Genomic DNA, 27292 nt, shown 5'->3' with positions numbered 1-27292 from the left:
AAATTGTACTTATTTGAAGAATCAAATCTAGGAAATCGGCATGACGAGAAAATACATGATAACCATTAGGCTACCCCGACATGTACAAGTCGAAGCCGAGTGACAGCATGATATGACAGATACACTGAGAAAAATACATAGATGACAACAAGGGCCGTTAAACCAGTGACAATCAGTGAAAACACAAATGACAATACACCTCATTCAGAGACCTCACACAGTTGGCAATAGGGATGGTTACAAACAGGTCATTCAGAAATATCACGATGATGGCCATAGGGATCATTACAAACAGGTCATTCAGAAATCTCACGATGATGGCCATAGGGATCATTACAAACAGGTCATTCAGAAATCTCACGATGATGGCCATAGGGATCATTACAAACTGGTCATTCAGAAATCTCACGATGATGGCCATAGGGATCATTACAAACAGGTCATTCAGATATCTCACGATGATGGCCATAGGGATCATTACAAACAGGTCATTCAGAGACCTCACACAAATGGCAATATGGTTGTTACACGCAGGTCATTCAGAATGAGTGAGTGAGTGCGTGAGTGAGTCTGGTTTTACGCCGCTTAGCAATATTCCAGCAATATCATGGCTCGGGACACAGGAAATGGGCTTCACACATTGTACCCATGTGATGAGGTCATTTAGAGACCTCACAAAGTTGGCACTAAGGATCGTTACCCGCAGGTCATTCAGAGTGAGTGAGTGCGTGAGTGAGTATGGTTTTACTCCTCTTGTAGCAGTATTCTAGCAATATCACGGCTGGGGACACCAGAAATGGGCTTCACACATTGTACCCATGCAGGGAGGTCATTCGGAGACCTCACAAAGTTGGCAACAGGAATCGTTACACGCAGGTCATTCAGAGACATCCAAAGATGGCAATAGGGATCGTTACATGTAGGTCAAACAGTGAAAAATAAACCTCTCAAATACACATGGTCAGTCAGGTAAGGCACGACTAGACATCATGGTGATGGCAATAGTGATCGTTACACGCAGGTCATTCAGAGACAACCAAAGATGGCAATAGGGATCGTTACATGTAGGTCAAACAGTGAAAAATAAACCTCTCAAATACACATGGTCAGTCAGGTAAGGCACGACTAGACATCATGGTGATGGCAATAGTGATCGTTACACGCAGGTCATTCAGAGACATCCAAAGATGGCAATAGGGATCGTTACACGCAGGTCATTCAGAGACAACCAAAGATGGCAATAGGGATCGTTACATGTAGGTCAAACAGTGAAAAATAAACCTCTCAAATACACATGGTCAGTCAGGTAAGGCACGACTAGAGTTTTTTCGTACGGGTTCTTCTCTAGTGTTAGGTCCGTGAAGGTCCGGGTTAAAATGAACCTTCAGTAACCCATGCTTGTCGTAAGAGGCCACTAACGGGATCGGGTGGCCAGGATCACTGACTTGGTTGACACATGTCATCGTATCCCAATTGCTTAGATCGATGCTCATGCTGTTGATTACTGGATTGTCTGGTTCAGACTCGATTATTTACAGACCGCCGCCATATAGCTGGAATATTGCTGAGTGCGGCGTAAACTAAACTCACTCACTAACTCTAGTGTTAGCGTTCAATATTTATGAACTAATTAACTGTATAATGATATAGCATACTCGTATCTTTACAACCTTATACCCAGCTAACTTGTATTGAAAAGACTATGTATGCTCTTTGAAATGCTGCTAACAGCCAACTTCCAATTAAACTATTAAATTCTACTCATGAATCAGTTCCTTTGGACAGTAAGAATGTGGAATAATTTGACGACTTGATAGAAACTCCACTACTTTGTCAAAGTCACACTACAGAAAACGAATCGTATTGCGCCTAAATGTTTCTCATTTTGCAAACGATTAAGTAAACCGAGCGAAGGTGTGTGACCAAATGAATGTTCTAAATATTTGGAAAAGGCGTTAATGGCTGGACACCTTGCACCCATTCGTTTCTCACCATATCGTGATCAAAACATGGTTAACAACATACTTTCTAGAACTAAGAACCACTTGAATTCCTCTTGTGATGGGCCGCGCACAGGTCATGTATCACAAGCACTCGGAAATGTGATGGCCATACGCATACTGGCTGTCATCAATACCCCGCAGCGTCATTTAGAAACCAGTTGGTGTTATCTCGTAATTAGAGCTGTTCACACTATCACGTGACGATAATCGCGTTATGGTCGCAGTACAAGGACACATGCACAACAGTACCTTGTATGTAGCAATAATGATTAGTATCTACTAATGTATTTTATCTTAAAGGTCATCTTTCAACTTATTAGGCCTTTATTGGAAATATGTATGATTTTTTCCATGATAATCTACGAGAACATAACAGAAAGAATCAAGAATAAAACATCTTCGATGTTCCTCTACACATCGATGCGGTGTTTTCTCTGTACACATCAGTGTACCCTGTGGGATTGTGGAAGTATATGTACCCTGTGGGATTGTGGAAGTATATGTACCCTGTAGGGTAGTGGAAGTATATGTACCCTGTGGGATTGTGGAAGTATATGTACACCGTGGGGTTGTGGAAGTATATGTACACTGTGGGATTGTGGAAGTATATGTACCCTGTGGGTGGATATGTACACTGGAAGTATATGTACACTTGTGGAAGTATATGTACACTGTGGGGTTGTGGAAGTATATGTACACCCTGTGGGTATATGTGGAAGTATATGTACACTGGGGTGTGGAAGTATATGTACACTGTGGGATTGTGGAAGTATATGTACCTGTGGGATTATGGAAGTATATGTACACTGTGGGATTGTGGAAGTATATGTACACTGTGGGATTGTGGAAGTATATGTAGACTGTAGGGTTGTCGAAGTATATGTACACTGTGGGATTGTGGAAGTATATGTACACTGTGGGATTGTGGAAGTATATGTACACTGTGGGATTGTGGAAGTATATGGACACTGTGGGATTGTGGAAGTATATGTACACTGTGGAGCTGTGGAAGTATATGGACGGTGTGGGATTGTGGAAGTATATGTACACTGTGGGGCTGTGGAAGGATATGGTCGATGTGGGGTTGTGGAAGTATATGGACGGTGTGGGATTGTGGAAGTATATGAACGGTGTGGGGTTGTGGAAGTATATGGACGGTGTGGGAATGTCGAAGTATATGGACGATGTGGGGTTGTGGAAGTATATGAACACTGTGGGATTGTGGAAGTATATGTACACTGTAGGATTGTGGAAGTATATAGGCGGTATGGGGTTGTGGAAGTATATGGACGGTGTTGGGTTGTGGAAGTATATGGACGCCGTGGGATTGTGGAAGTATATGAACACTGTGGGATTGCTAAATATATGGACGGTGTGGGGTTATGGAAGTATATGGACGGTATGGGATTGTGGAAGTATATGGACGGTTTGGGATTGTGGAAGTATATTGAGGATGTGGGATTGTGGAAGTATATGGGTGCTGTGGGATTGTGAAATTATATGGACGGTGTGGGGTTGTGGAAGTATATGGACGGTGTGGGGTTGTGGATTTGGACGGTTTGTTATTGTGGAAGTATATGGAGGATGTGAGATTGTGGAAGTATATGGGTGCTGTGGGATTGTGGAATTATATGGACGGTGATGGATTGTGGAAGTATATGGACGGCATGGGGTTGTGGAAGTATATGGACGGTGTGGGGTTGTGGAAGTATATGGACGGAATGGGGTTGTGGAAGTATATGGACACTGCGGGATTGTGGAAGTATATGGACGACATGGGGTAGTGGAAGTATATGGACGGTGTGGTATTGTATAAGTATATGGGCGGCATGGGTTGTGGAAGTATATGGACGGTGTGGGATTGTATAAGTATATGGACGGTGTGGGTGTGTGGAAGTATATGGACACCTTGGGATTGTGGAAGTATATGGACACCTTGGGATTGTGGAAGTATATGGACGGCATGGGGTTGTGGAAGTATATGGACGGTGTGGGATTGTATAAGTATATGGACGGTGTGGGGGTGTGGAAAGGATATGGACACTGTGGGATTGTATAAAGTATATGGACGGTGTGGGGTGTGTGGAAGGATATGGACAGTGTGGGATTGTTAAGTGGACGGTATGTGTGGAAGGTGTGGGATTGTGGATATGGACGGTGTGGGGTGTGTGGAAGGATATGGACAGTGGAATATATGGAAGGTGTGGGATTGTATAAGTTGGATATATGTACACTGTGGGGTTGTGGAAGTATATGGAAGGTGTGGGGTTGTGGAAGTATATGGACGGTGTTGGATTGTATAAGTATATGTACACTGTGGGATTGTATAAGTATATGGACGGTGTTGGTGTGTGGAAGGATATGGACGGTATGTTATTGTGGAAATATATGGACGGTGTGTTATTGTGGAATATATAGACGATGTGGGATTGTGGAAGTATATAGACTGTGGGATTGTGGAAGTATATGGACGGTGTTGGATTGTATAAGTATATGCACACCGTGGGATTGTATAAGTATATGGACGGTGTGGGTGTGTGGAAGGATATGGACGGTGTGTTATTATGGAATTATATGGACGGTGTGTTATTGTGGAATATATAGACGATGTGGGATTGTGCAAGTATATGGACGGTGTTGGATTGCATAAGTATATGTACACTGTGGGATTGTGGAAGTATATGGACGGTGTGGGATTGTGGAAGTATAAGAACGGTGTGGGATTGTGGAAGTATATGGACGCTGTGGGATTGTGGAAGTATATGGACGGTGTGGGATTGTGGAAGTATATGGACACTGTGGGATTGTGGAAGTATATGGACGGTATGGGGTTGTGGAAGTATATGGGCGCTGTGGGATTGTGGAAGTATATGGACACTGTGGGATTGTGGAAGTATATGTACACTGTGGGATTGTGGAAGTATATGTACACTGTGCGATTGTGGAAGTATATGGGCACTGTGGGATTGTGGAAGGATATGTACATGATGGGATTGTGGAAGTATATGGACGATGTGGGATTGTGGAAGTGTATGGATGCTGTGGGATTGTGGAAAGATATGGGCGCTGTGGGATTGTGGAAAGATATGGGCGCTGTGGGATTGTGGAAGTATATGGGCGCTGTGGGATTGTGGAAGTATATGGACACTGTGGGATTGTGCAAGTATATGTACACTGTGGGATTGTGGAAGGATATGTACATGGTGGGATTGTGGAAGTATATGGACACTGTGGGATTGTGGAAGTATATGTACACTGTGGGATTGTGGAAGTATATGGGCACTGTGGGATTGTGGAAGTATATGGGCACTGTGGGATTGTGGAAGTTATATGTACATGGTGGGATTGTGGAAGTATATGGACGATGTGGGATTTTTTTTCGAAGTATATGGATGCTGTGGGATTGTGGAAAGATATTGGCGCTGTGGGATTGTGGAAGTATATGGGCACTGTGGGATTGTGGAAGTATATGGACGCTGTGGGATTGTGGAAGTATATTGAAGCTGTGGACTGGTTTCTGTATATATATCAAGGGAGTAAGGGGTTGATTCACTGACGCACCAAGTCGCGTCCTGGCATTTCGGATTTGAAATATATGATTATGATCACTTGGACTTTTGAATTCATTAAATCATAACGTGCCCTTAAAGGAGTCTAGAAATTTCGACTGCATGCATGGCCGTGTTGTAAAGAACATCCCCCATCATAGGCAGAACAAGGCACACTAAATGCACTCTGTACCAAGGACAACATTTTTCCGCCATTATAAGTCCTCACTTAACTGTCACATATTTATAATCAGTATTATTGTGTTTGTGCTCTATATATCCTATCACATCAATTAGCGTGTTGTTTTAATGTATCACCGGCCTCATGTTTGTATTCATGCATTTCCTCGACATTGTAAAACATTGCTAAACATGTTTTCTTTGTAGTGCCTCAATGTATGTATGTAAGTATGTATGTGTGTGTGTGTGTGTATGTATGTATGTATGTATGTATGTGTGTGTATGTATGTATGTATGTATGTATGTATGTATGTATGTATGTATGTATGTATGTATGTATGTATGTATGTATGTATGTATGTATGTATGTATGTATGTGTGTGTGTGTATGTGTATGTATGTATGTGTGTGTGTGTATGTGTATGTATGTATGTGTGTGTATGTATGTGTATGTATGTATGTATGTACATACCCCTGATACTTCCTACCACCTATCATTCACCTGATGAAGAAGCAAGCATACAACCCGAAACGTCGTGTTATTCACAATAAAGAAGTTCCATAAATCTTGCTTTTCTGAAGCAAGTCTAGATTTTACTCAGGTTTAGGATCTCGCATCTGACGAGGGCTCAACTTTGATTTAAACTGACCCTTTTGTGACTGTCAAGCGTTAGTCTAACCGAATAGGAAAGTAACTGATTAATTTTTAACTCAGTATGAGGGACAAAAATCGCAGGCAAACTCCGAATGCAGTTAGTACCTGAATCGAGAATCAAACGCCAATGAACTTTGATGGAGTTATAGATATAGTATAACATTTATGAATATTTTGAAATATGTTAAACAAAGAAATGTGTCATGCAAAGTTAACAAATCCACTTTCAATGCTCTCTGAACATTCCCAGGAACCAATTCTACAAACAACCTCTACAGAAATACACCTTACGTAATGCCCACCTTTGTGTTGCAGGTGCGCAATGGTGATGTATCGCCTGGTTTTCGGTGTTCTTAAACACTCACGGTCATCACTCGCTCTCTATCCGATGAAAGAGACCTGCTCTTTATCAACGTTTGCTGTACACTCTACTGACACGGTAACTCCGTCTCATATATACTACTCACACTTTGATAAGGATCACAAAAATTTTACTTAAACGTAGATTTATAATTTAAAATTGAATCCATTTAAAACTGGATAAATAATGAAATCGCAACCCCTCTTTAGGCAAACAGCCACTTTAATCTAACCTTATGCACTTGACACATGAGTAACCATAAAAATTGTTTTCATGACACCAATCAACCATTTTGCAAACCATGGAACGAGTCACTGACAAATAAACAACAACTGTCTACAGCAGGTATGGGACCAAGAATATGCAATGGCACACTGATACCAAGCATCCATGCTAACAATAGGCTTAGATATTTAAACCAAATTAGACCCCACATCAAAGTTTTCTGTTGAATCCATGATTTGATCCTTAGCAAAGTGTGAATAGTATATTCATTTGAGGTTCTGCCATACCCATTTAAGGTTGAATTGTGTAAAAACACATGGTGCACACAATCTGTAATCTACAGTCAGAGTTCACGTATCTGCAGTGTGCTGTCGGAGTTTATGTGTCAAAGAATGAGTGTGTGTGTGTGTGTGTGTGAGAGAGAGAGAGAGAGAGAGAGAGAGAGAGAGAGAGAGAGAGAGAGAGAGAGAGAGAGAGAGAGAGAGAGAGAGAGAGAGAGAGAGAGAGAGAGAGAGAGAGAGAGAGAGAGAGAGAAGCCCCAATTCCCTCGAACACATTATTTATCCTACTAACCTACTATTAATTTCTGTGGGTCTGTTTCAGCCTCCCAAAGCCAGTTTAGTACTCCAGAATGGCAGCCGGTTCCAGGGTTACTCTTTTGGTTATGAGAGCCCTACATCAGGCGAGGTAGTTTTCAACACTGGACTTGTCGGGTATGCCAAAGAAGAATCCAGAGTTAAATAAGGGTCTTGCTATGTTGCTTAAAATGATTCCAACAACAGCCTTAGCAATTTGATAACGATTTATTCTGGTTTGATATTGCCGTACATGTATTAAATCATATCAGATGTCACATTATACAGTACACTCAATGTAGTGCGAACATATGCATATATTACGGTGTCTGTGTGCCAATTCTATGGAATTCATTTAAAATTCATTTATAAAATGGCCACGACAATGCAATTAAATCCATAAAAAGGTAGGTGACTTGAAACAAAATTACCAAAACGTTGTTTGATTGTAACACCTATAAGTATCTCTGTTTCCATACTATGCCAAATACTCAACCTTCAGGAAGCTTTGTACAGTACACCGTTTTATGTATAACTCTGCCATGACACTGTTCAGCGGGGACAAGTCTGACTTTTTAGCTTGTGTATTCTTTGAATGCGAGATTCTAGTACATTGATAAAAATACCTGATTCAGAACCTCGCATTTAACCAAAGTTGAATTCCTGTAAATCCTCACTTGGATATTAACACTCAAATTTCTAAATGTTCTTAAAGATATCTGAGTGATATTGAATGTTGATTCAGCTATCCCGAAGCCCTGACTGACCCAAGTTACAGAGGTCAAATTCTGACACTGACCTACCCTATCATCGGCAACTATGGGGTTCCTGACACAGAAATACTTGACTGCTATGGACTTCGTAGATATGTAGAGTCTGAGAATATCCAAGTAAGAGTTCACCCTCCTCATGTCCGTGTTACATGTGTGCTCTGTGAATAGGGGAATCTGAGTTAGTGCTGAAACCCCCAGTAATAACCTGTTGGCAAATGTATAATTGGCGCTACGAAACTGGACTTGTCGCGAGCTAGGAAACAGTACATGCTTGCCTTCCGTTGTCTCAAACGTTCAATTTGTTTTACATCTCCATCTTGGCTTTGTTTGTATATATCACTAAACAATAGGATGTAAACACTACTTTCTTATGTCAGGTGAGTGGTCTGGTTGTCCAGGACTACACTGACCAACACAGTCACTGGAATGCTGTCAAGTCTTTGTCACAATGGTTGAATGAAGAACGCATCCCTGCCCTGTATGGCATCGACACAAGGATGATTACAAAGATGATCAGAGACGAGGTGAATATGGTGTTTTCCGATGTATGCGGTACAACTAATAGTGTGAATACTGGGCGTTCATGTTAAGTTGTTCAGATGCAGAGGTGTACATGCCATCTTAATAACAGAGTAAGTAATTTGCAATAATATCAACAAATGCAAGATGTATTTCATAATACATTCCGTTACATTTAATTGGTTAACCAAGCGATTCGTCTGTGTTTATGTTTCTATGAACTCCCCAAATAGGGGTCTATGTGTGGTGCAACTTCTGTATCTAGAACAACACGTACGAGAATATTGAATGTTGAATGTTGCACATTGAATGTTCTGTCTTTCATGTAGGGGACCGTTCTTGGTAAAATTGAGTTTGATGGCAGGGAGGTGGAATTTGATGATCCTAATCTTCGCAATTTGATGGCGGAAGTTTCTACAAAGGTATGTTATCTACAGTATTGTATTTAGCTAACACCACGAGAAACACTTGCAGACAAGAGAACATTCTTCCAAAGACTTGTTCACTTGCCTGCAACTAAGCAGCTAAGGGAGATCACACACACTATAAATGGATACGAGTCCCACTCTGAGTTTTCTGTCAGCAGGGTCCCTTGTTTCGCTGGGATATTTTCAATAATGTTTTTTAATCAAGCAACCAATGCCCAATGGCTTCTCTGTGACCAGTCCTTGTTACCTCCACACCTGTAATTGTCTCAACCTTATCCGCCTTTTATATACAACTTGCGTTACTTTGGCGGTTAAATATGTGGGTGAATTAAGCATTCTCACATATTTCAACAGGATATACAGATTTACGGCAAAGGTAATCCCATACGCATCTTGGCTCTGGATTGTGGTGTGAAGCACAATATGTTGAGGAATCTTGTCAAGGTAAGCCACGACAAGCTACGCATGTCAGTATGTTCCACGAAAAGGCGTTATAAGAGTTCTCTGATCGACACCTGACTGGCTTTCCTTTACACGTGTGAATCAGTCAGAGCACTTGTGTGGAAACAATGTCCTTTTTGTATATCTGTTCAAGACCGTTTACAGCATTGGTTTAAACTGTTGACAGAGAGGAGCAGAAGTGCGACTGGTGCCGTGGGACTATGACTTTACGAACGACGCCTATGATGGACTGTTTATTTCTAACGGCCCCGGTGATCCGTCTTTGTCTGTGGAGACCATACATCATGTACGAAAGGTCAGTGATCCCAAAATATAATATCCGATTGATTAAGTAAGTAAGACAGTTCGATTACAATATATATGACATAGGTAGTTAGCGTTTCACATTTAAGTGAACCAGCTATACTGTCTGCATGTGATGATAGTACACCAACCATACCCTCCGCGAGCTATACTGTCTGCATGTGATGGTAGTACACCAACCATACCCTTCGCCAGCTTTACTATCTGTATGTGATGGTAGTACACCAACTATACCCTCCATCAGCTATACCGTCTGCATGTGATGGTAGTACACCAACCATACCCTCCGCCAGCTATACTGTCTGCATGTGATGGTAGTACACCAACCATACCCAGCTATACTGTCCGCATGTGCCGGTAGTACACCAACCATACCCAGCTATACTATCTGCATGTGATGGTAGTGCACCAACTATACCCTCCATCAGCTATACCGTCTGCATGTGATGGTAGTACACCAACCATACCCTCCAACAGCTATACCGTCTGCATGTGATGGTTGTACACCAACCATGCCCTCCGCCAGGTATACTGTCTGCATGTGATGGTAGTACACCAACCATACCCTCCGCCAGCTATACTGTCTGCTTGTGATGGTAGTACACCAACCATAACCAGCTATACTGTCTGCATGTGATGGTAGTACACCAACCATACCCTCCGCCAGATATGCTGTCTGCATGTGATGGTAGTACACCAACCATACCCTACATCAGCTATACTGTCTGCATGTGATGGTTGTACACCAACCATACCCTCCGCCAGCTATACTGTCTGAATGTGATGGTAGTACACCAACCATATCCGTAGCCAGCTATACTGTCTGCATGTGATGGTAGTACAGCAACCATACCCTTCGCCAGCTACACTATCTGTATGTGATGGTAGTACACCAACTGTACCCTCCATCAGCTATACTGTCTGAATGTGATGGTAGTACACCAACCATATCCTTCGCCAGCTATACTATCTGCATGTGATGGTAGTACACCAACTATACCCTCCATCAGCTATACCGTTTGCAAGTGATGGTAGTACACCAGCCATACCCTCCGCCAGCTATACTATCTGTATGTGATGGTAGTACACCAACCATACCCTCCATCAGCTATACCGTCTGCATGTGATGGTAGTACACCAACCATATCCTTCGCCAGCTATACTATCTGCATGTGACGGTAGTACACCAACTATACCCTCCATCAGCTATATCGTTTGCAAGTGATTGTAGTACACCAACCATACCCTCCGCCAGCTATACTGTCTGCATGTGATGGTAGTACACCAACCATACCCAGCTATACTGTATGCATGTGCCGGTAGTACACCAACCATACCCAGCTATACTATCTACATGTGATGGTAGTACACCAACCATACCCTTCGCCAGCTTTACCATCTGTATGTGATGGTAGTACACCAACCATACCCAGCTATACTGTCTGCATGTGCCGGTAGTACACCAACCATACCCAGCTATACCGTCTGCATGTGATGGTAGTACACCAACCATAACCTCCATCAGCTATACTGTCTGCATGTGATGGTAGTACACCAACCATAACCTACATCAGCTATACTATCTGCATGTGATGGTAGTACACCAACCATACCCTCCGCCAGGTATACTGTCTGCTTGTGATGGTAGTACACCAACCATACCCAGCTATACTGTATGCATGTGATGGTAGTACACCAACCACACCCTCTGCCAGGTATACTGTCTGCATCTGATGGTAGTACACCAACCATACCCAGCTATACTGTCTGCATCCGATGGTAGTACACCAACCATACCCAGCTATACTGTCTGCATGTGATGGTAGTACACCAACCATACCCAGCTATACTGTCTGCATTTGATGGTAGTACACCAACGATACCCTCCATCAGCTATACTGTCTCCATGTGATGGTAGTACACCAACCATACCCTCCGCCAGATATACTGTCTGCATGTGATGGTAGTACACCAACGATACCCTCCATCAGCTATACTGTCTCCATGTGATGGTAGTACACCAACCATACCCTACATCAGCTATACTATCTGCATGTGATGGTTGTACACCAACCATACCCTCCGCCAGCTATACTGTCTGCATGTGATGGTAGTACACCATCCATACCCTCCGCCAGCTATACTGTCTGAATGTGATGGAAGTACACCAACCGTAACCTTAGCCAGCTATACTTACTGCATGTGATGGTAGTACACCAACCATACCCTTCGCCAGCTATACTATCTGTATGTGATGGTAGTACACCAACTGTGCCCTCCATCAGCTATACCGTCTGCATGTGATGGTAGTACACCAACCATACCCTCCGCCAGCTATACTGTCTGCATGTGATGGTAGTACACCAACAATACCCTTCACCGACTATACTATCTGTATGTGATGGTAGTACACCAACTATACCCTCCATCAGCTATACCATCTACATGTGATGGTAGTACACCAACCATACCCTCCGCCAGCTATACTGTCTGGATGTAATGGTAGTACACCAACCATACCCAGCTATACTGTCTGCATGTGATGGTAGTACACCAACCATACCCAGCTATACTATCTGCATGTGATGGTAGTACACCAACCATACCCTCCATCAGCTATACTGTCTGAATGTGATGGTAGTACACGAACCATATCATTCGCCAGCTATACTATCTGCATGTGATGGTAGTACACCAACCATATCCTTCGCGAGCTAAACTATCTGTATCTGATGGTAGTACACCAACCATACCCTCCATCAGCTATACCGTCTGCATGTGATGGTAGTACACCAACCATATCCTTCGCCAGCTATACTTACTGGATGTGATGGTAGTACACCAACCATACCCTTCGCCAGCTATACTATCTGCATGTGATAGTAGTACACTAACTATAACCTCCATCAGCTATATTGTCTGCATGTGATGGTAGTACACCAACCTTACCCTCCATCAGCTATACTATCTGCATGTGATGGTAGTGGACCAACCATACGCTCCGCCAGCTATACTATCTGCACGTGATGGTAGTACACCAACCACACCCAGCTATACTATCTGCATGTGATGGTGGTACACCAACCATACCCAGCTATACTGTCGGCAAGTGATGGTAGTACACCAACAATACCCTCTGCCAGCTATACTATCTGCATGTGATGGTAGTACACCAACCACATCCAGCTATACTATCTGCATGTGATGGTAGTACACCAACCATACCCATCTATACTGTCTGCATGTGATGGTAGTACACCAACCATATCCAGCTATACTGTCTGCATGTGATGGTAGTACACCAACCATACCCTTCGCCTGCTTTACTATCTGTATGTGATGGTAGTTCACAAACCATACCCTTCGCCAGCTATACTGTCTGCATGTGATGGTAGTACACCAACAAGACACAGCTATACTGTCTGCATGTGATAGTAGTACACCAACCATACCCAGCTATACTGTCAGCATGTGATGTCAGTACACGAACCACACCCTGTGCCAGCTATACTGTCTGCATTGGATGGTAGTACACCAACCATACCCTCTGCCCGGTATACTGTCTGCATGTGATGGTAGTACACCAACCATACCCAGCTATACTGTCTACATGTGACAGTAGTACACCAACCACAACCTCTACCAGGTATACTGTCTGCATGTGATAGTAGTACACCAATCATACCCAGCTATACTGTCTGCATGTGATAGTAGTACACCAACCATACCCAGCTATACTGTCTGCATGTGATGTCAGTACACGAACCACACCCTCTGCCAGCTATACTGTCTGCATTGGATGGTACTACACCAAACCATACCCTCTGCCAGGTATACTGTCTGCATGTTATGGTAGTACACCAACCATACCCAGCTATACTGTCTGCATGTGAAGTTAGTACACCAACCACACTCTCTGCCAGGTATACTGTCTGCATCTGATGGTAGTACACCAACCATACCCGGCTATACTGTCTGCATGTGATAGTAGTACACCAACCATACCCAGCTATACTGTCTGCATTTGACGGCAGTACACCAACCACACCCAGGTATACTCTCTGCATGTGATGGTAGTACACCAACCATACCCAGCTATACTGTCTGCATGTGATGGCAGTACACCAACCACACCCAGCTATACTATCTGCATGTAATGGTAGTACACCAACCATACCCAGCTATACTATCTGCATGTGATGGTAGTACACCAACCATACCCTCCATCAGCTATACTGTCTGAATGTGATGGTAGTACAGCAACCATATCCTTCGCGAGCTATACTATCTGCATGTGATGGTAGTACACCAACCATATCCTTCGCCAGCTATACTATCTGTATGTGATGGTAGTACACCAACCATACCCTCCATCAGCTATACCGTCTGCATGTGATGGTAGTACACCAACCATATCCTTCGCCAGCTATACTTACTGCATGTGATGGTAGTACACCAACCATACCCTCCGCCAGCTATACTATCTGCACGTGATGGTAGTACAGGAACCACACCCAGCTATACTATCTGTATGTGATGGTAGTACACCAACCATACCCATCTATACTGTCTGCATGTGAAGGTAGTACACCAACCATACCCAGCTATACTATCTGTATGTGATGGTAGTACACCAACCATACCCTGCTATACTATCTGCATGTGATGGTAGTACACCAACCATATCCAGGTATACTGTCTGCATGTGATGGTAGTACACCAACCATACCCTTCGCCAGCTTTACTATCTGTATGTGATGGTAGTTCACCAACCATACCCTTCGCCAGCTATACTGTCAGCATGTGATGGAAGTACACCAACAAGACACAGCTATACTGTCTGCATGTGATAGTAGTTCACCAACCACAACCTCTGCCAGGTATACTGTCTGCATGTGATAGTAGTACACCAATCATACCCAGCTATAATGTCTGCATGTGATAGTAGTACACCAACCATACCCAGCTATACTGTCTGCATGTGATGTCAGTACACGAACCACACCCTCTGCCAGCTATACTGTCTGCATTGGATGGTACTACACCAACCATACCCTCTGCCAGGTATACTGTCTGCATGTTATGGTAGTACACCAACCATACCCAGCTATACTGTCTGCATGTGAAGTTAGTACACCAACCACACTCTCTGTCAGGTATACTGTCTGCATCTGATGGTAGTACACCAACCATACCCAGCTATACTATCTGCATGTGATGGTAGTACACCAACCATATCCAGCTATACTATCTGCATGTGATGGTAGTACACCAACCATACCCTTCGCCAGCTTTACTATCTGTATGTGATGGTAGTTCACCAACCATACCCTTCGCCAGCTATACTGTCAGCATGTGATGGTAGTACACCAACAAGACACAGCTATACTGTCTGCATGTGATAGTAGTACACCAACCATACCCAGCTATACTATCTGCATGTGATGTCAGTACACGAACCACACCCTCTGCCAGCTATACTGTCTGCATTGGATGGTAGTACACCAACCATACCCTCTGCCAGCTATACTGTCTGCATGTGATGGTAGTACACCAACCATACCCAGCTATACTGTCTACATGTGATAGTAGTACACCAACCACACCCTCTGCCAGGTATACTGTCTGCATGTGATAGTAGTACACCAACCATACCCAGCTATACTGTCTGCATGTAATGTCAGTACAGGAACCACACCCTCTGCCAGCTATACTGTCTGCATTGGATGGTAGTACACCAACCATACCCTCTGCCAGGTATACTGTCTGCATGTTATGGTAGTACACCAACCATACCCAGCTATACTGTCTGCATGTGAAGTTAGTACACCAACCACACCCTCTGCCAGGTATACTGTCTGCATCTGATGGTAGTACACCAACCATACCCAGCTATACTGTCTGCATGTGATGGTAGTACACCAACCATACCCAGCTATACTGTCTGCATTTGATGGCAGTACACCAACCACACCCAGGTATACTCTCTACATGTGATGGTAGTACACCAACCATACCCTCCGCCAGATATGCTGTCTGCATGTGATGGTAGTACACCAACCATACCCTCCATCAGCTATACTGTCTCCATGTGATGGTAGTACTCCAACCATACCCTACATCAGCTATACTATCTGCATGTGATAGTAGTACACCAACCATACCCAGCTATACTGTCTGCATGTGATGTCAGTACACGAACCACACCCTCTGCCATCTATACTGTCTGCATTGGATGGTAGTAGACCAACCATACCCTCTGCCAGGTATACTGTCTGCATGTTATGGTAGTACACCAACCATACCCAGCTATACTGTCTGCATGTGAAGTTAGTACACTAACCACACCCTCTGCCAGGTATACTGTCTGCATCTGATGGTAGTACACCAACCATACCCAGCTATACTGTCTGCATGTGATGGTAGTACACCAACCATACCCAGCTATACTGTCTGCATTTGATGGCAGTACACCAACCACACCCAGGTATACTCTCTGCATGTGATGGTAGTACACCAACCATACCCAGCTATACTATCTGCATGTGATGGTAGTACACCAACCATATCCAGGTATACTGTCTGCATGTGATGGTAGTACACCAACCATACCCTTCGCCAGCTTTACCATCTGTATGTGATGGTAGTTCACCAACCATACCCTTCGCCAGCTATACTGTCTGCATGTGATGGTAGTACACCAACCAGACCCAGCTATACTGTCTGCATGTGATGTCAGTACACGAACCACAGCCTCTGCCAGCTATACTGTCTGCATTGGATGGTACTACACCAACCATACCCTCTGCCAGGTATACTGTCTGCATGTTATGGTAGTACACCAACCATACCCAGCTATATTGTCTGCATGTGATGGTAGTACACCAACCATACCCAGCTATACTGTGTGCATTTGATGGCAGTACACCAACCACACCCAGGTATACTCTCTGCATGTGATGGTAGTACACCAACCATACCCAGCTATACTGTCTGCATGTGATGGCAGTACACCAACCACACCCAGCTATACTATCTGCATGTGATGGTAGTTCACCAAACATACCCAGCTATACTGTCTGCATGTGAAGGTAGTACACCAACCACACTCTCCGCCAGCTATATTGTGTGCATGTAATGGTAGTAGTATACCAACCACACCCTCCGCCAGCTATACTGTCTATATGTCATGGTGTTACACTTATCATAGATTTTCAGTATTTAAAATCCTAAAAGCGTCCACATCCTTAGGACATAGCCTCTGCTGCGTGTGTGTAAGTTTGCGTACGTACAAGAGCATGTGTGTTTGATGGGTCAGTGTCAGAGGGAAAATGTCATATAGGCTAATATTTGTCTGTTTCCGTATTTTACCAGTTGGTTTTAAAAGGATTTTGTGGCTATGTATCGCCATTATATAAGTATGAGCTGACGATGCCATGCTACTGACTGAATGTATATTGCCAGGTTCTTGGAACAAGGTCCGAGCCGGTGTTCGGAATCTGTATGGGGAACCAAATTACAGCACTTGCTGCCGGTGCAAAGTCCTACAAATTACCTCTTGGCAACAGGTAATCAATATATATAATGCACTGAAGCGAAGCGAAGAACAAGGTTACAAACCAAAATCATAAATGTGTTCATTGTTTTAGAAATGCAAATATATCGGCACATTAGTTATTTAAGATACCATCTCAACAATGAATGTTCATTTGCAGGGGGCACAACCAACCTGTTGTGAACTCCGTCACCAATCAGGCTTTCATTACATCTCAGAATCACGGCTTTGCGGTTGACAGTGAGTCTCTTCCAGAGGACTGGGGGGTTCTCTTCGTTAATGCAAACGATGGCACAAACGAGGTAATGTAGTTTTTACACTTACTACAGTACACAATTTAAACACGCCTAAAACTAGCAAGATATTGTGATGCAATACCTGCCGTGCTTCACCGTAGTCACATGGAAACATGGGATGTTCTTGACAGATTAACTGTAGTCACATGGAAACATGGGATGTTCTTGACAGATTAACTGTAGTCACATGGAAACATGGGATGTTCTTGACAGATTACCTGTAGTCACATGGAAACATGGGATGTTCTTGACAGATTAACAGTAGTCACATGGAAACATGGGATGTTCTTGACAGATTAACTGTAGTCACATGCAAACATGGGATGTTCTTGACAGATTAACAGTAGTCACATGGAAACATGGGATGTTCTTGACAGATTAACTGTAGTCACATGCAAACATAGGATGTTCTTGACAGATTAACTGTAGTCACATGCAAACATGGGATGTTCTTGACAGATTAACAGTAGTGTAAAAAAGATTTGGTTCCCCCATAGTAAAAGTTCCGGCGGAACTTTTCATTCCAACATTTGTTCCTGTAATAGTGCATGCGGAACAATTATTTCGTTCCGCACACACAGAATTTATTCCGGGTAAAGAGGAACTTCCACACACATCATAAAGTGTCTATAAGAGGGTTTTGTTTGTTGGGGTGGTCTTAAAAAGTGGGGCGTGGGGGGAACGGAAAGGAAAAAAAGATTTTCCTACGGTATTTGTTCCATATGGAACAAATCCATATGGAACAAATCATGTGGCTATCAAGAAGCAATTATAATGTGTGAAAGTTACTTAATTTTTTTTATGAAAATACATTGTAGATTCCCAAGAATGCGAACTGATGATTCTAAATGAATCTTGTGTTAAATAGAGTTCAGTTATTATGTAACCAAGTTACCTTCATTAATCAGGTTACAGTCAGTAGCCAGGTTACAGTCAACATGTAACCAAGTTACAGTCAGTCAGTAGCCAGGTTACAGTCATTATGTGACCATGTTACAGTCAGTAGCCAGGTTACAATCAACATGTAACCAAGTTACAGTCAGTAACAAGGTAACAGTCAACATGTAACCAAGTTAAAGTCAGTAGCTAGGTTACAGTCAGCATGTAACCAAGTTACAGTCAGTAACAAGGTAACAGTCAACATGTAACCAAGTTAAAGTCAGTAGCTAGGTTACAGTCGACATGTTACCAGGTTACAGTCAGTAGCCAGGTTACAGTCGACATGTAACCAAGTTACAGTCAGTAGCCAGGTTACAGTCGACATGTAACCAAGTTACAGTCAGTAGCCAGGTTACAGTCAACATGTTACCAAGTTACAGTTAGTCAGTAGCCAAGTTACAGTCAGCATGTAACCAAGTTACAGTCAGTAACCAGGTTACAGTCAACATGTAACCAAGTTACAGTCAGTAGCCAGGTTATAGTCGACATGTAACCAAGTTACAGTCAGTAGCCAGATTACAGTCAACATGTAACCAGGTTACAGTCAGTAGCCAGGTTACAGTCGACATGTAACCAAGTTACAGTCGACATGTAACCAAGTTACAGTTAGTCAGTTGCCAAGTTACAGTCAGCATGTAACCAAGTTACAGTTAGTAGCCAGGTTACAGTCAACATGTAACCAAGTTGAAGTTAGTAGACATCCCGGATGTTGACAAGTTGGATGAGTCCATTTGGCATTCAATAATGACTGGAATAGGTTAGGCCTACGGTATTTGTTCCTGTTCGATGGAATATTTGCGGTATGTGCGGAATTTTTATTCGTGTCATCCATTCTCAATTTCACGGCATTTATTCCGAACCGGAACATTTACTACTCGGAACTAAATCATGTTTACAGTAGTCACATGGAAACATGGGATGTTCTTGACAGATTAACTGTAGTCACATGGAAACATCGGCTGTTTTTGACAGATTAACTGTAGTCACATGGAAACATGGGATGTTTTTGACAGATTAACTGTAGTCACATGCAAACATGGGATGTTCTTGACAGATTAACTGTAGTCACATGGAAACATGGGATGTTTTTGACAGATTAACTGTAGTCACATGGAAACATCGGCTGTTTTTGACAGATTAACTGTAGTCACATGGAAACATGGGATGTTCTTGACAGATTAACTGTAGTCACATGGAAACATGGGATGTTCTTGACAGATTAACTGTAGTCACATGGAAACATGGGATGTTCTTGACAGATTAACTGTAGTCACATGGAAACATGGGATGTTCTTGACAGATTAACTGTAGTCACATGGAAACATCGGATGTTTTTGACCTTCTGTTGAGTAGCATACTGTACCCGCATCCCTGGACATTGCACCAACATTCCGTGTTAAGATGCCATACGCTAATATTGAATACAACAATGAAAATATACCCGAATACTGCTTCCGTTGACAGGGTGTCATGCACAAAACCAAACCGATTTTTACGGCGCAGTTTCACCCTGAGGCGTATGGAGGACCAACAGACACTGAAGTAAGACTTGTCACAAGTATTTTATTTTGCAAAGATACAGCAATGAGAAGCAGAGTTAACAAAGTTGTTGATAACGTGCTATTTGGATAGTATCATAGCGTCCGTTATGAATCAACAGCTTTTGAGTTGACGAGTTGTATATTTGGAGAAAACAAACATGTAGACGCCAATGAAACAGTTGCGAAATATTTTTGTGAAGAGATATTTGAGGTTACATTTGACCGTATTAATGGATACGTCGTCAGAGTGTGACCCTGTGTTTCAGTTTCTCTTTGACTACTTCCTGGACCTGATCAAGACAAAGGAGAAGTCTGTGGTGAATGTCATGCCTAGCTCCAAGGCCAGACCACAACCTCCTCAGGTGACATAATGTCTTTATACCAAACACAGCGAACGACACCATGCACAAAATGCTTGCTGTAACAGTTAAGATTTTCTCCAACATTGAAAGTCACTTGGTCTCTGTACAGATTGTCCTTTGCACATCCGTCCGCCTTGTGTATATATTATATGTATATATACTCGTGTCTGTTTTATCTTTGCAGTATTGTTATCATTTACGACTGCTTTTGCTTCGACGTACAACATATATCTTTATCTTTACATTGTCATCAGTAATTCAAATATGATATGGTTTCATGGCTGAATGTGTTCTCACTTCAGATAATGAGATAGTAAATTGCATTTGTATGAATAGTTTTGCTTATGTAGGTGTCAAAAGTCCTTGTGTTAGGCAGTGGTGGACTGTCAATTGGACAGGCAGGGGAATTCGACTACAGCGGTACACAAGCAATCAAAGCTTTGAAGGTGAGCATGTATGTTTGTGTACATGAGGTCATGGTATGATTGCCGTTACATACCAGAGAGTGTGTTGTGTAGATGTATTCTAAACAAACTAAAGTGCATGGCACAAAGTATCTATACCTGCTATATATCTGTGTAACACCCTATGCATTGCCTACGTGCATGCATTAGTTGCTTATAGTACCAATATACGTGCTGTTTCTGTAGAATACAGTATAACTGTATGGAATACCAACAGGGACATTGTCGCATTATGTCACCGACTTATTGTCAGTTATACAAAACCTACTTTACACTGACAAAGTGCCACTGCATTTTAACAATTTAGCGCATTGTCGTGCTTCGAATACAAATTTTGGCTTTCATTGAAAATGTGAAAACGTATCTACAATTATTCAGAAAAAAGTTATGAAAACAGCAACACGATCGTGTGATATATTCCTGCTCAGTGTCTAAGTAAACGTACATGACAGTGTGTCATCCTTGGTAGTTTGATAATGATCATCTCAACTGTTGTTTCACAGACAAGACACTCCCAAAATAACATGCACACATTTACGACGCAACGGTTTGACAAAATGCATTGAATATTCGAGTTGTGATAACTTTTGTCGAAAAGACAAACATGATATCCACTTACAGGAGGAGAACGTGAACACCATCTTGATGAACCCCAACATAGCCTCTGTCCAGACGAACGCTGAAGGAGAGAAGCAAGCGGACTATGTGTACTTTTTGCCCATTACTTTCGACTTTGTAAGCGAGGTGATCAGGAGAGAGAGGCCGGATGGCATACTGCTGTCCATGGGGGGCCAGACTGCCCTCAACTGCGGTACGCTTTTCTCTATTCTTAGTAAGAACATGGCACAGGGTCTCAGTTGAACGGCAAACCTATGTGTGTGCTTTGTATTATATGATAAGTTTGGGTACAGTGTGGCACCAGCATTATGAGAGCGATGGTTAGAAATGACACACTAGGATTATTGGCAGGCTACTTTAGTGATTACTATTTCTTTAATCAGGAGTTGAACTACATCGTCAAGGAATTCTGGATGAATATGGTGTTCAAGTTCTCGGTACGCAGATAGAGAGTGTTGAAGCGACTGAAGACCGTGAGATATTTGCTTCTCACCTGAAAAAGATCAATGAAAAGCTGGCGCCAAGTCGCGCCGTTAATAGTGTGAAGGCAGCATTAGAAGCAGCTGAGGAGATCGGCTACCCGGTGATGGTGAGGGCAGCTTATGCCCTTGGTGGGTTGGGCTCAGGAGTAGCACGTGATAAAGCCAGCCTAGAGAAGATAACTACAGCTGTAAGTATGATGGATAAACAAAGTTTACAGATATGCTGTATGTGGTAAGACCTCATCACTGAACTACATTAGGGCAAGAACCAGAGAATGCGGGCAAAATACTGACCTTCTGATATTCGGGTAATTGGGGATGGAATTAATTTATCATCAGACTGCTTGAAAAGAAGATATTCTGTCCCCACAAAACATATATTCTTTCAATGTATATTCAGGCTCATCATTTTGATTTAATATGAAGTCACATATGAAAGTGCATGTTGAACCATGTGTTCATTTGTGAAAAGATTTGGTTGATTTCGTCGGTTTTGATGTTTCATTAAGCCACAAGAGTAGTTCAAACATTTGGATAATCAAAGTGATCAACTGAGATTAAATGTAGCCATTAAACAATCTAAATGTATCTATTTGCCATGCCTTCAGATAGATCGAAGTCACTTTGTCGAGTTCGATATGCACCCGATCACTTGGAACTTTCAACATCACAGATTTAAAACAACAAAGTCATCACGAAGTAAAGAATAGTTCGAACGCTATCTAAATGTACCTTGCCGCGACTGTGCCGTCAATATCATCATAAGGCATATTTTATAATAGTTCTGGTGCTGTGAATGAATACAAATGCACCAGAAGGGCGGGCTATCTGAACACTACCAATACAAATCCCGCAGACACCGCATTTGAGAGGACCTGACTTCTGACACCGTGATCCACATCTGAAGAATATCCTTTGATCTCAAGTGAAACTGCTGTTGATCGCGGATATCCATTCTTCAACTGAAACCATCACTGACACAGACTCTACATGCCTCGACTTGCTTGCTTTTCACTTCTTCGGTATAGCCTGGTAGAGTTATGGTGACCGCACCAGGCGGTTGTACTGATTTTCCTTTTCCAAAATTGAAAGAAACGTTTATCCAGAAATCCGATTTCTTGACAATGGTTTTGACTAAAAATATCGCATTTACAACACACTATTTGGCTCTACTTACATGTGCAGTGGTTATTACAGGACATCCAGCATTTACTGAAATGAAATGTTATTACATTGAAAGACGCATGTTTCAAGGTGTGCTAACGAGGAGGTACACCAGCAAAGTACAAGTAACGAGTGGCCATCTTGTGCATTGATCACGTCGATGAAAGTACTGGGGAAGTAGTATATACACTGGGGGTACGAGATCAAGTCCAACAAAAGCCTCTGTAAAGCTTCATTTATGAAATAAAGCTTTTGTCAGGCCCTTATCTCTCTCTGCAATTGTATATACCAGGTTTGAACCCCCAGTTAACTTCCTGGTCACTATGACCGCGAACCAACACTTTCCTGATCACGTGACACGATAGCTCTATGTCTTGTTGACAGGAAACAGTTGGTTACAGGATACTATTGGGATCACTCGACATGTTAAATATTTTGCTTGAGGGGTAACATTGTGCCGTGATTCAGCAAAACAGTTTAACATGAATCTCCTATCATTTCTTTGGTTTTCATAATGAAGGCTTGCTGGGCTTGTTGTATTCCCTGTTCTATGTACTTTTTTTTCTCGTCTTCGCTGATAACAGTGCTTTTACGAGACTTGTTTCGAATCTCTCATTTCATTTCGTGATATTTTGCGAGTTCAGAGAGGACCAAACGAAACTCTTCCTCTGAGATTTTATTGTCAGTGAGTGCGGTGGAAATATGGTCGTCTATGGTGTTTAACTTTGCATCGGCTAGGATCCTGATCTCATCGTGTTTCAATGCCTTAAGATGCAGTCTGCTTGACGCAAACTTAAACAACAATCCAACCAACCCTGACACCCCAGCTGTTATTTCGATGCCTAGCACTACGGGTGCGGCTACGATGGTGGTCAACAACCCCACACCTACTGCTCCTAACCCCATACTGGTAGCCATAAGGGTGGTATCAACCCCATCCACGGCATTGAAAGCTCTATGGTACTTCTTGTACAATGCTGCCCGTGTGTCGCGGTCTTGTTCTAGTTGGCGTTTTACGTCACATAACTGTTTCAACCGAAACCCGTCTACGGTTTCCAGTGTCTTCGCTACTTCCTCTACGACTTGGTACAGCCCCATCCTGTGCGTATAATATATACTACAAGATATTTTTTAATTGGGCTTCATTTAATAGTCGATCAATGTACTTGAGGCTTATAAGGCCTACCCCAGAGAGTAGGTGAATAGGGGAAAAGTCAGTAGGTAACGCTTGTTTTATACTAACCATCGGGGGGGTTATTAAGGGGGGCAGCGCCCCCAGTGAGGGGTCCGAGCTCAGTTGTATGACGATACGACAAGGGGAGGACAAAAATGGATATGAATCTGACAAATCTATTCTCACCCCAGGTAAAAAGCGATGGTGTGCAACCTTCAATTCCCCGTCAGTGTTGTCTTTGATAAAGACTTCTATGATGAGTGTGGAGCCTGGGGCCATACTCATAGAATATGGTAGGCCAGCGTATAAGTTGAATGATAATTGTGTAACTGGATACCGTTATTCTTAATTTCGGTGATATGACCATCCTTATCAAAAGCGATATAAGGTGCGGTGAGGGTCTTGTTGATCAACCATTCGGGTTCTTTAAAGTCTGCCAGGGACACCCATCTATACACGTTGTCTCCGTGTCTCCTAGGTCGTTAAGCGTGGCGTTGGGTCGATGACTGGTCATTGCTATAATACTATTACAAGATAGTTTCCAATTGTCTTTCTGATAGTAGTTCAGGGGTGCACCTCACCCCCATGAGGTGTATGTTGTCGGGTAGGAAGATCTTGGTGAGGGATATCGTGTCTTCCACAGTAACGGTGGCCCCCTGCAGACTGGTGTGGGAGTCGACACCCACCCGCACGTAAACAGTGCAAACGTGATACTGGTGTCGTTTCCCCAACCGGAGTTTGATTCTCTTCACGACTTCGACTTCGTCCTGCGATGGTTCCCCTAGGTAGACTTGGATGGCCAGCGTGGAATTTGCTGGTAGACCTTCCAGGATTTTGACCTCACCGGCGAATTCAGACACCAACTGCAATGCCACGTCTTGCACTCCCGGTTTACTCGATAGCATGTGGGCTGCCATACTGGAGAGAGTGCTGATGATTACGCTACGCCTCTGCGCCTCTTTGTTTTCCGTGAACACGTAGGGGGAGCCGAGACTAATATTAAGAAACCAGTCGACTTGAGTGGGTAACAACACCCACTTGTCGGCGTCGGTGAAGACGAGGGTATACTGCTATCACTGATGCGGACTAGGTCGAACCGAGTGTTGAGAGCCGCTCCTGAGGTATCTACTATATCACCTAGTGTTCTACCGATGGAGGGGACTTCAACGCGTTTGTAAATACTGTTTTTAAGCTGCAAGGCGTATAGTTTAACATCTACTCCGGGGTCGTTGAATCCGCGTGTGTCCCAGAGGCCGGAGATCCCCACATTGACGCATTTTTTCAACTTCATTTTGGGACCTTGTGCGCTAGTCATTTTATGTGCAGCGTTATGCTGAGGTATCCCTATATTCACAAGATTATGCTTTATATCTAAAACCGATATTACCGTTGGTCTCATTTGGTTAAAAATTCCTTAGCCGCTACGTACACCAGCCCAGCCACGGCGACGATATGGCTGCCCACAGGTTTTGACCGAGCCACGTGAATGTTTTCAACAGCGTGCTCAGCAGCCACGAGACGATGCTATCCAGGATGCCGGGCAGGGCTTCGGCGGCCTTATCCGCGAGTTTAGCCAGGGCTTTTCCGAGTGATTTCAGATATTTTTTTATCTAGTCTCTGACATCACCACCACTTGGTGGGTTGGGTGTACCACCACTTGGTGGACCCCCACTCAGCGATACGACCAGGGTTGATATGATGAAGGCCAATGCAGTCAGAATGCTGGAAATGGTGATCCCTTGCTCTCGGAAGAGGATTCGGATCCTGTCAGCCAACGTTGTGTCCTCATTCAGGACTAGATCGATGGTTTCCCGCACACGGTTGATCTGAGATCGAAGCTGGTCCCGGTTCGAGGAAGCGGATTCCAATCGAGTCCGCCTCTCGTCTTGTAAGTCACACAACCGTTTATTGATGATGGGTTTCAGAGACTCGTCAAGCTGACTGAGTTTTATTTTCTCGCGAGCGATGTGCTCTTCAATTTCGTTCAGTTTCCCCATATTGTTCACAAGTTCTCCACAAATGGTTCGCAATGCCCTGTCTAGCCCTCGCAGTTCCCGAACAGGAAATTCGAAACCCGGCAAGGGTTTGTCATTGTACGTGGCCAATATTTTTTCGAGACTGTCTGATGTTTCTTTAGCACGTTGGGGTATATCACCTTCACCGCTGAGTTTGGCCCTGGCTGCTTGCAGATCTTGGACGACCTTCAGGGAAATCTTAGGCTCGTGCGGAACGTAGGTCGAGCCATCATCAAGAAAACCACCATCAAGATGAGCGGGCAACGAGGTGCTGAGCATCGACGACAGCGACGTGTTTCACTGCTACGGGGACCTCTGGAAAAGCGAGGGAGAATGCGTCAATGACGTGTACCAAGGTATCAGCAAATCGACTAGGTTGCGCGTGGGGTACGGCTTCACGCAAGACCAGCTAGACAAGATCTCAGCGGGTGAAAAGGCCATCACCCAACCGTACGGGAGCCGGTTCTGTGTGCCGCTCGACTTCGAGTTGTTCACGGGACACGCGCTGTTTTACCAGGCCGCGCTGGGTGATAGGCTTGAATACGAGCTCACGTTTAACGACTACAGCTAAGTCGTGCGTACGCTGAACGGTGATGAGGCGAGTTACGCCATCGACAACATCTCTCTGGAGTTTGACATGATCACTAGCC

General features: G+C 43.4%; 1 protein-coding gene across 1 annotated transcript in view; it reads left to right on the top strand.

Annotated features, from left to right (window-relative positions):
• Positions 1-27292, top strand: part of LOC124262534 (carbamoyl-phosphate synthase [ammonia], mitochondrial-like) — a 67796-nt gene that overhangs the window by 1108 nt on the left and 39396 nt on the right. The window contains exons 2-15 of the mRNA XM_046697039.1: positions 6702-6825; positions 7576-7685; positions 8293-8437; positions 8698-8844; positions 9169-9261; positions 9622-9711; positions 9896-10024; positions 17497-17600; positions 17748-17889; positions 20287-20364; positions 20630-20725; positions 21076-21171; positions 21811-22000; positions 22191-22477. Of these exons, the coding sequence (XP_046552995.1) occupies positions 6709-6825; positions 7576-7685; positions 8293-8437; positions 8698-8844; positions 9169-9261; positions 9622-9711; positions 9896-10024; positions 17497-17600; positions 17748-17889; positions 20287-20364; positions 20630-20725; positions 21076-21171; positions 21811-22000; positions 22191-22477 (1824 nt within the window). The 5' untranslated portion in view covers positions 6702-6708. The remainder of the gene's footprint in view (positions 1-6701; positions 6826-7575; positions 7686-8292; positions 8438-8697; positions 8845-9168; positions 9262-9621; positions 9712-9895; positions 10025-17496; positions 17601-17747; positions 17890-20286; positions 20365-20629; positions 20726-21075; positions 21172-21810; positions 22001-22190; positions 22478-27292) is intronic.

This window comes from Haliotis rubra, unplaced genomic scaffold (assembly GCF_003918875.1).
Source record: "Haliotis rubra isolate DU_JTF1 unplaced genomic scaffold, ASM391887v1 Scf843, whole genome shotgun sequence".
Lineage (NCBI taxonomy): Eukaryota > Metazoa > Mollusca > Gastropoda > Lepetellida > Haliotidae > Haliotis > Haliotis rubra.
This window is presented reverse-complemented; position numbering and strand designations above follow the sequence as displayed.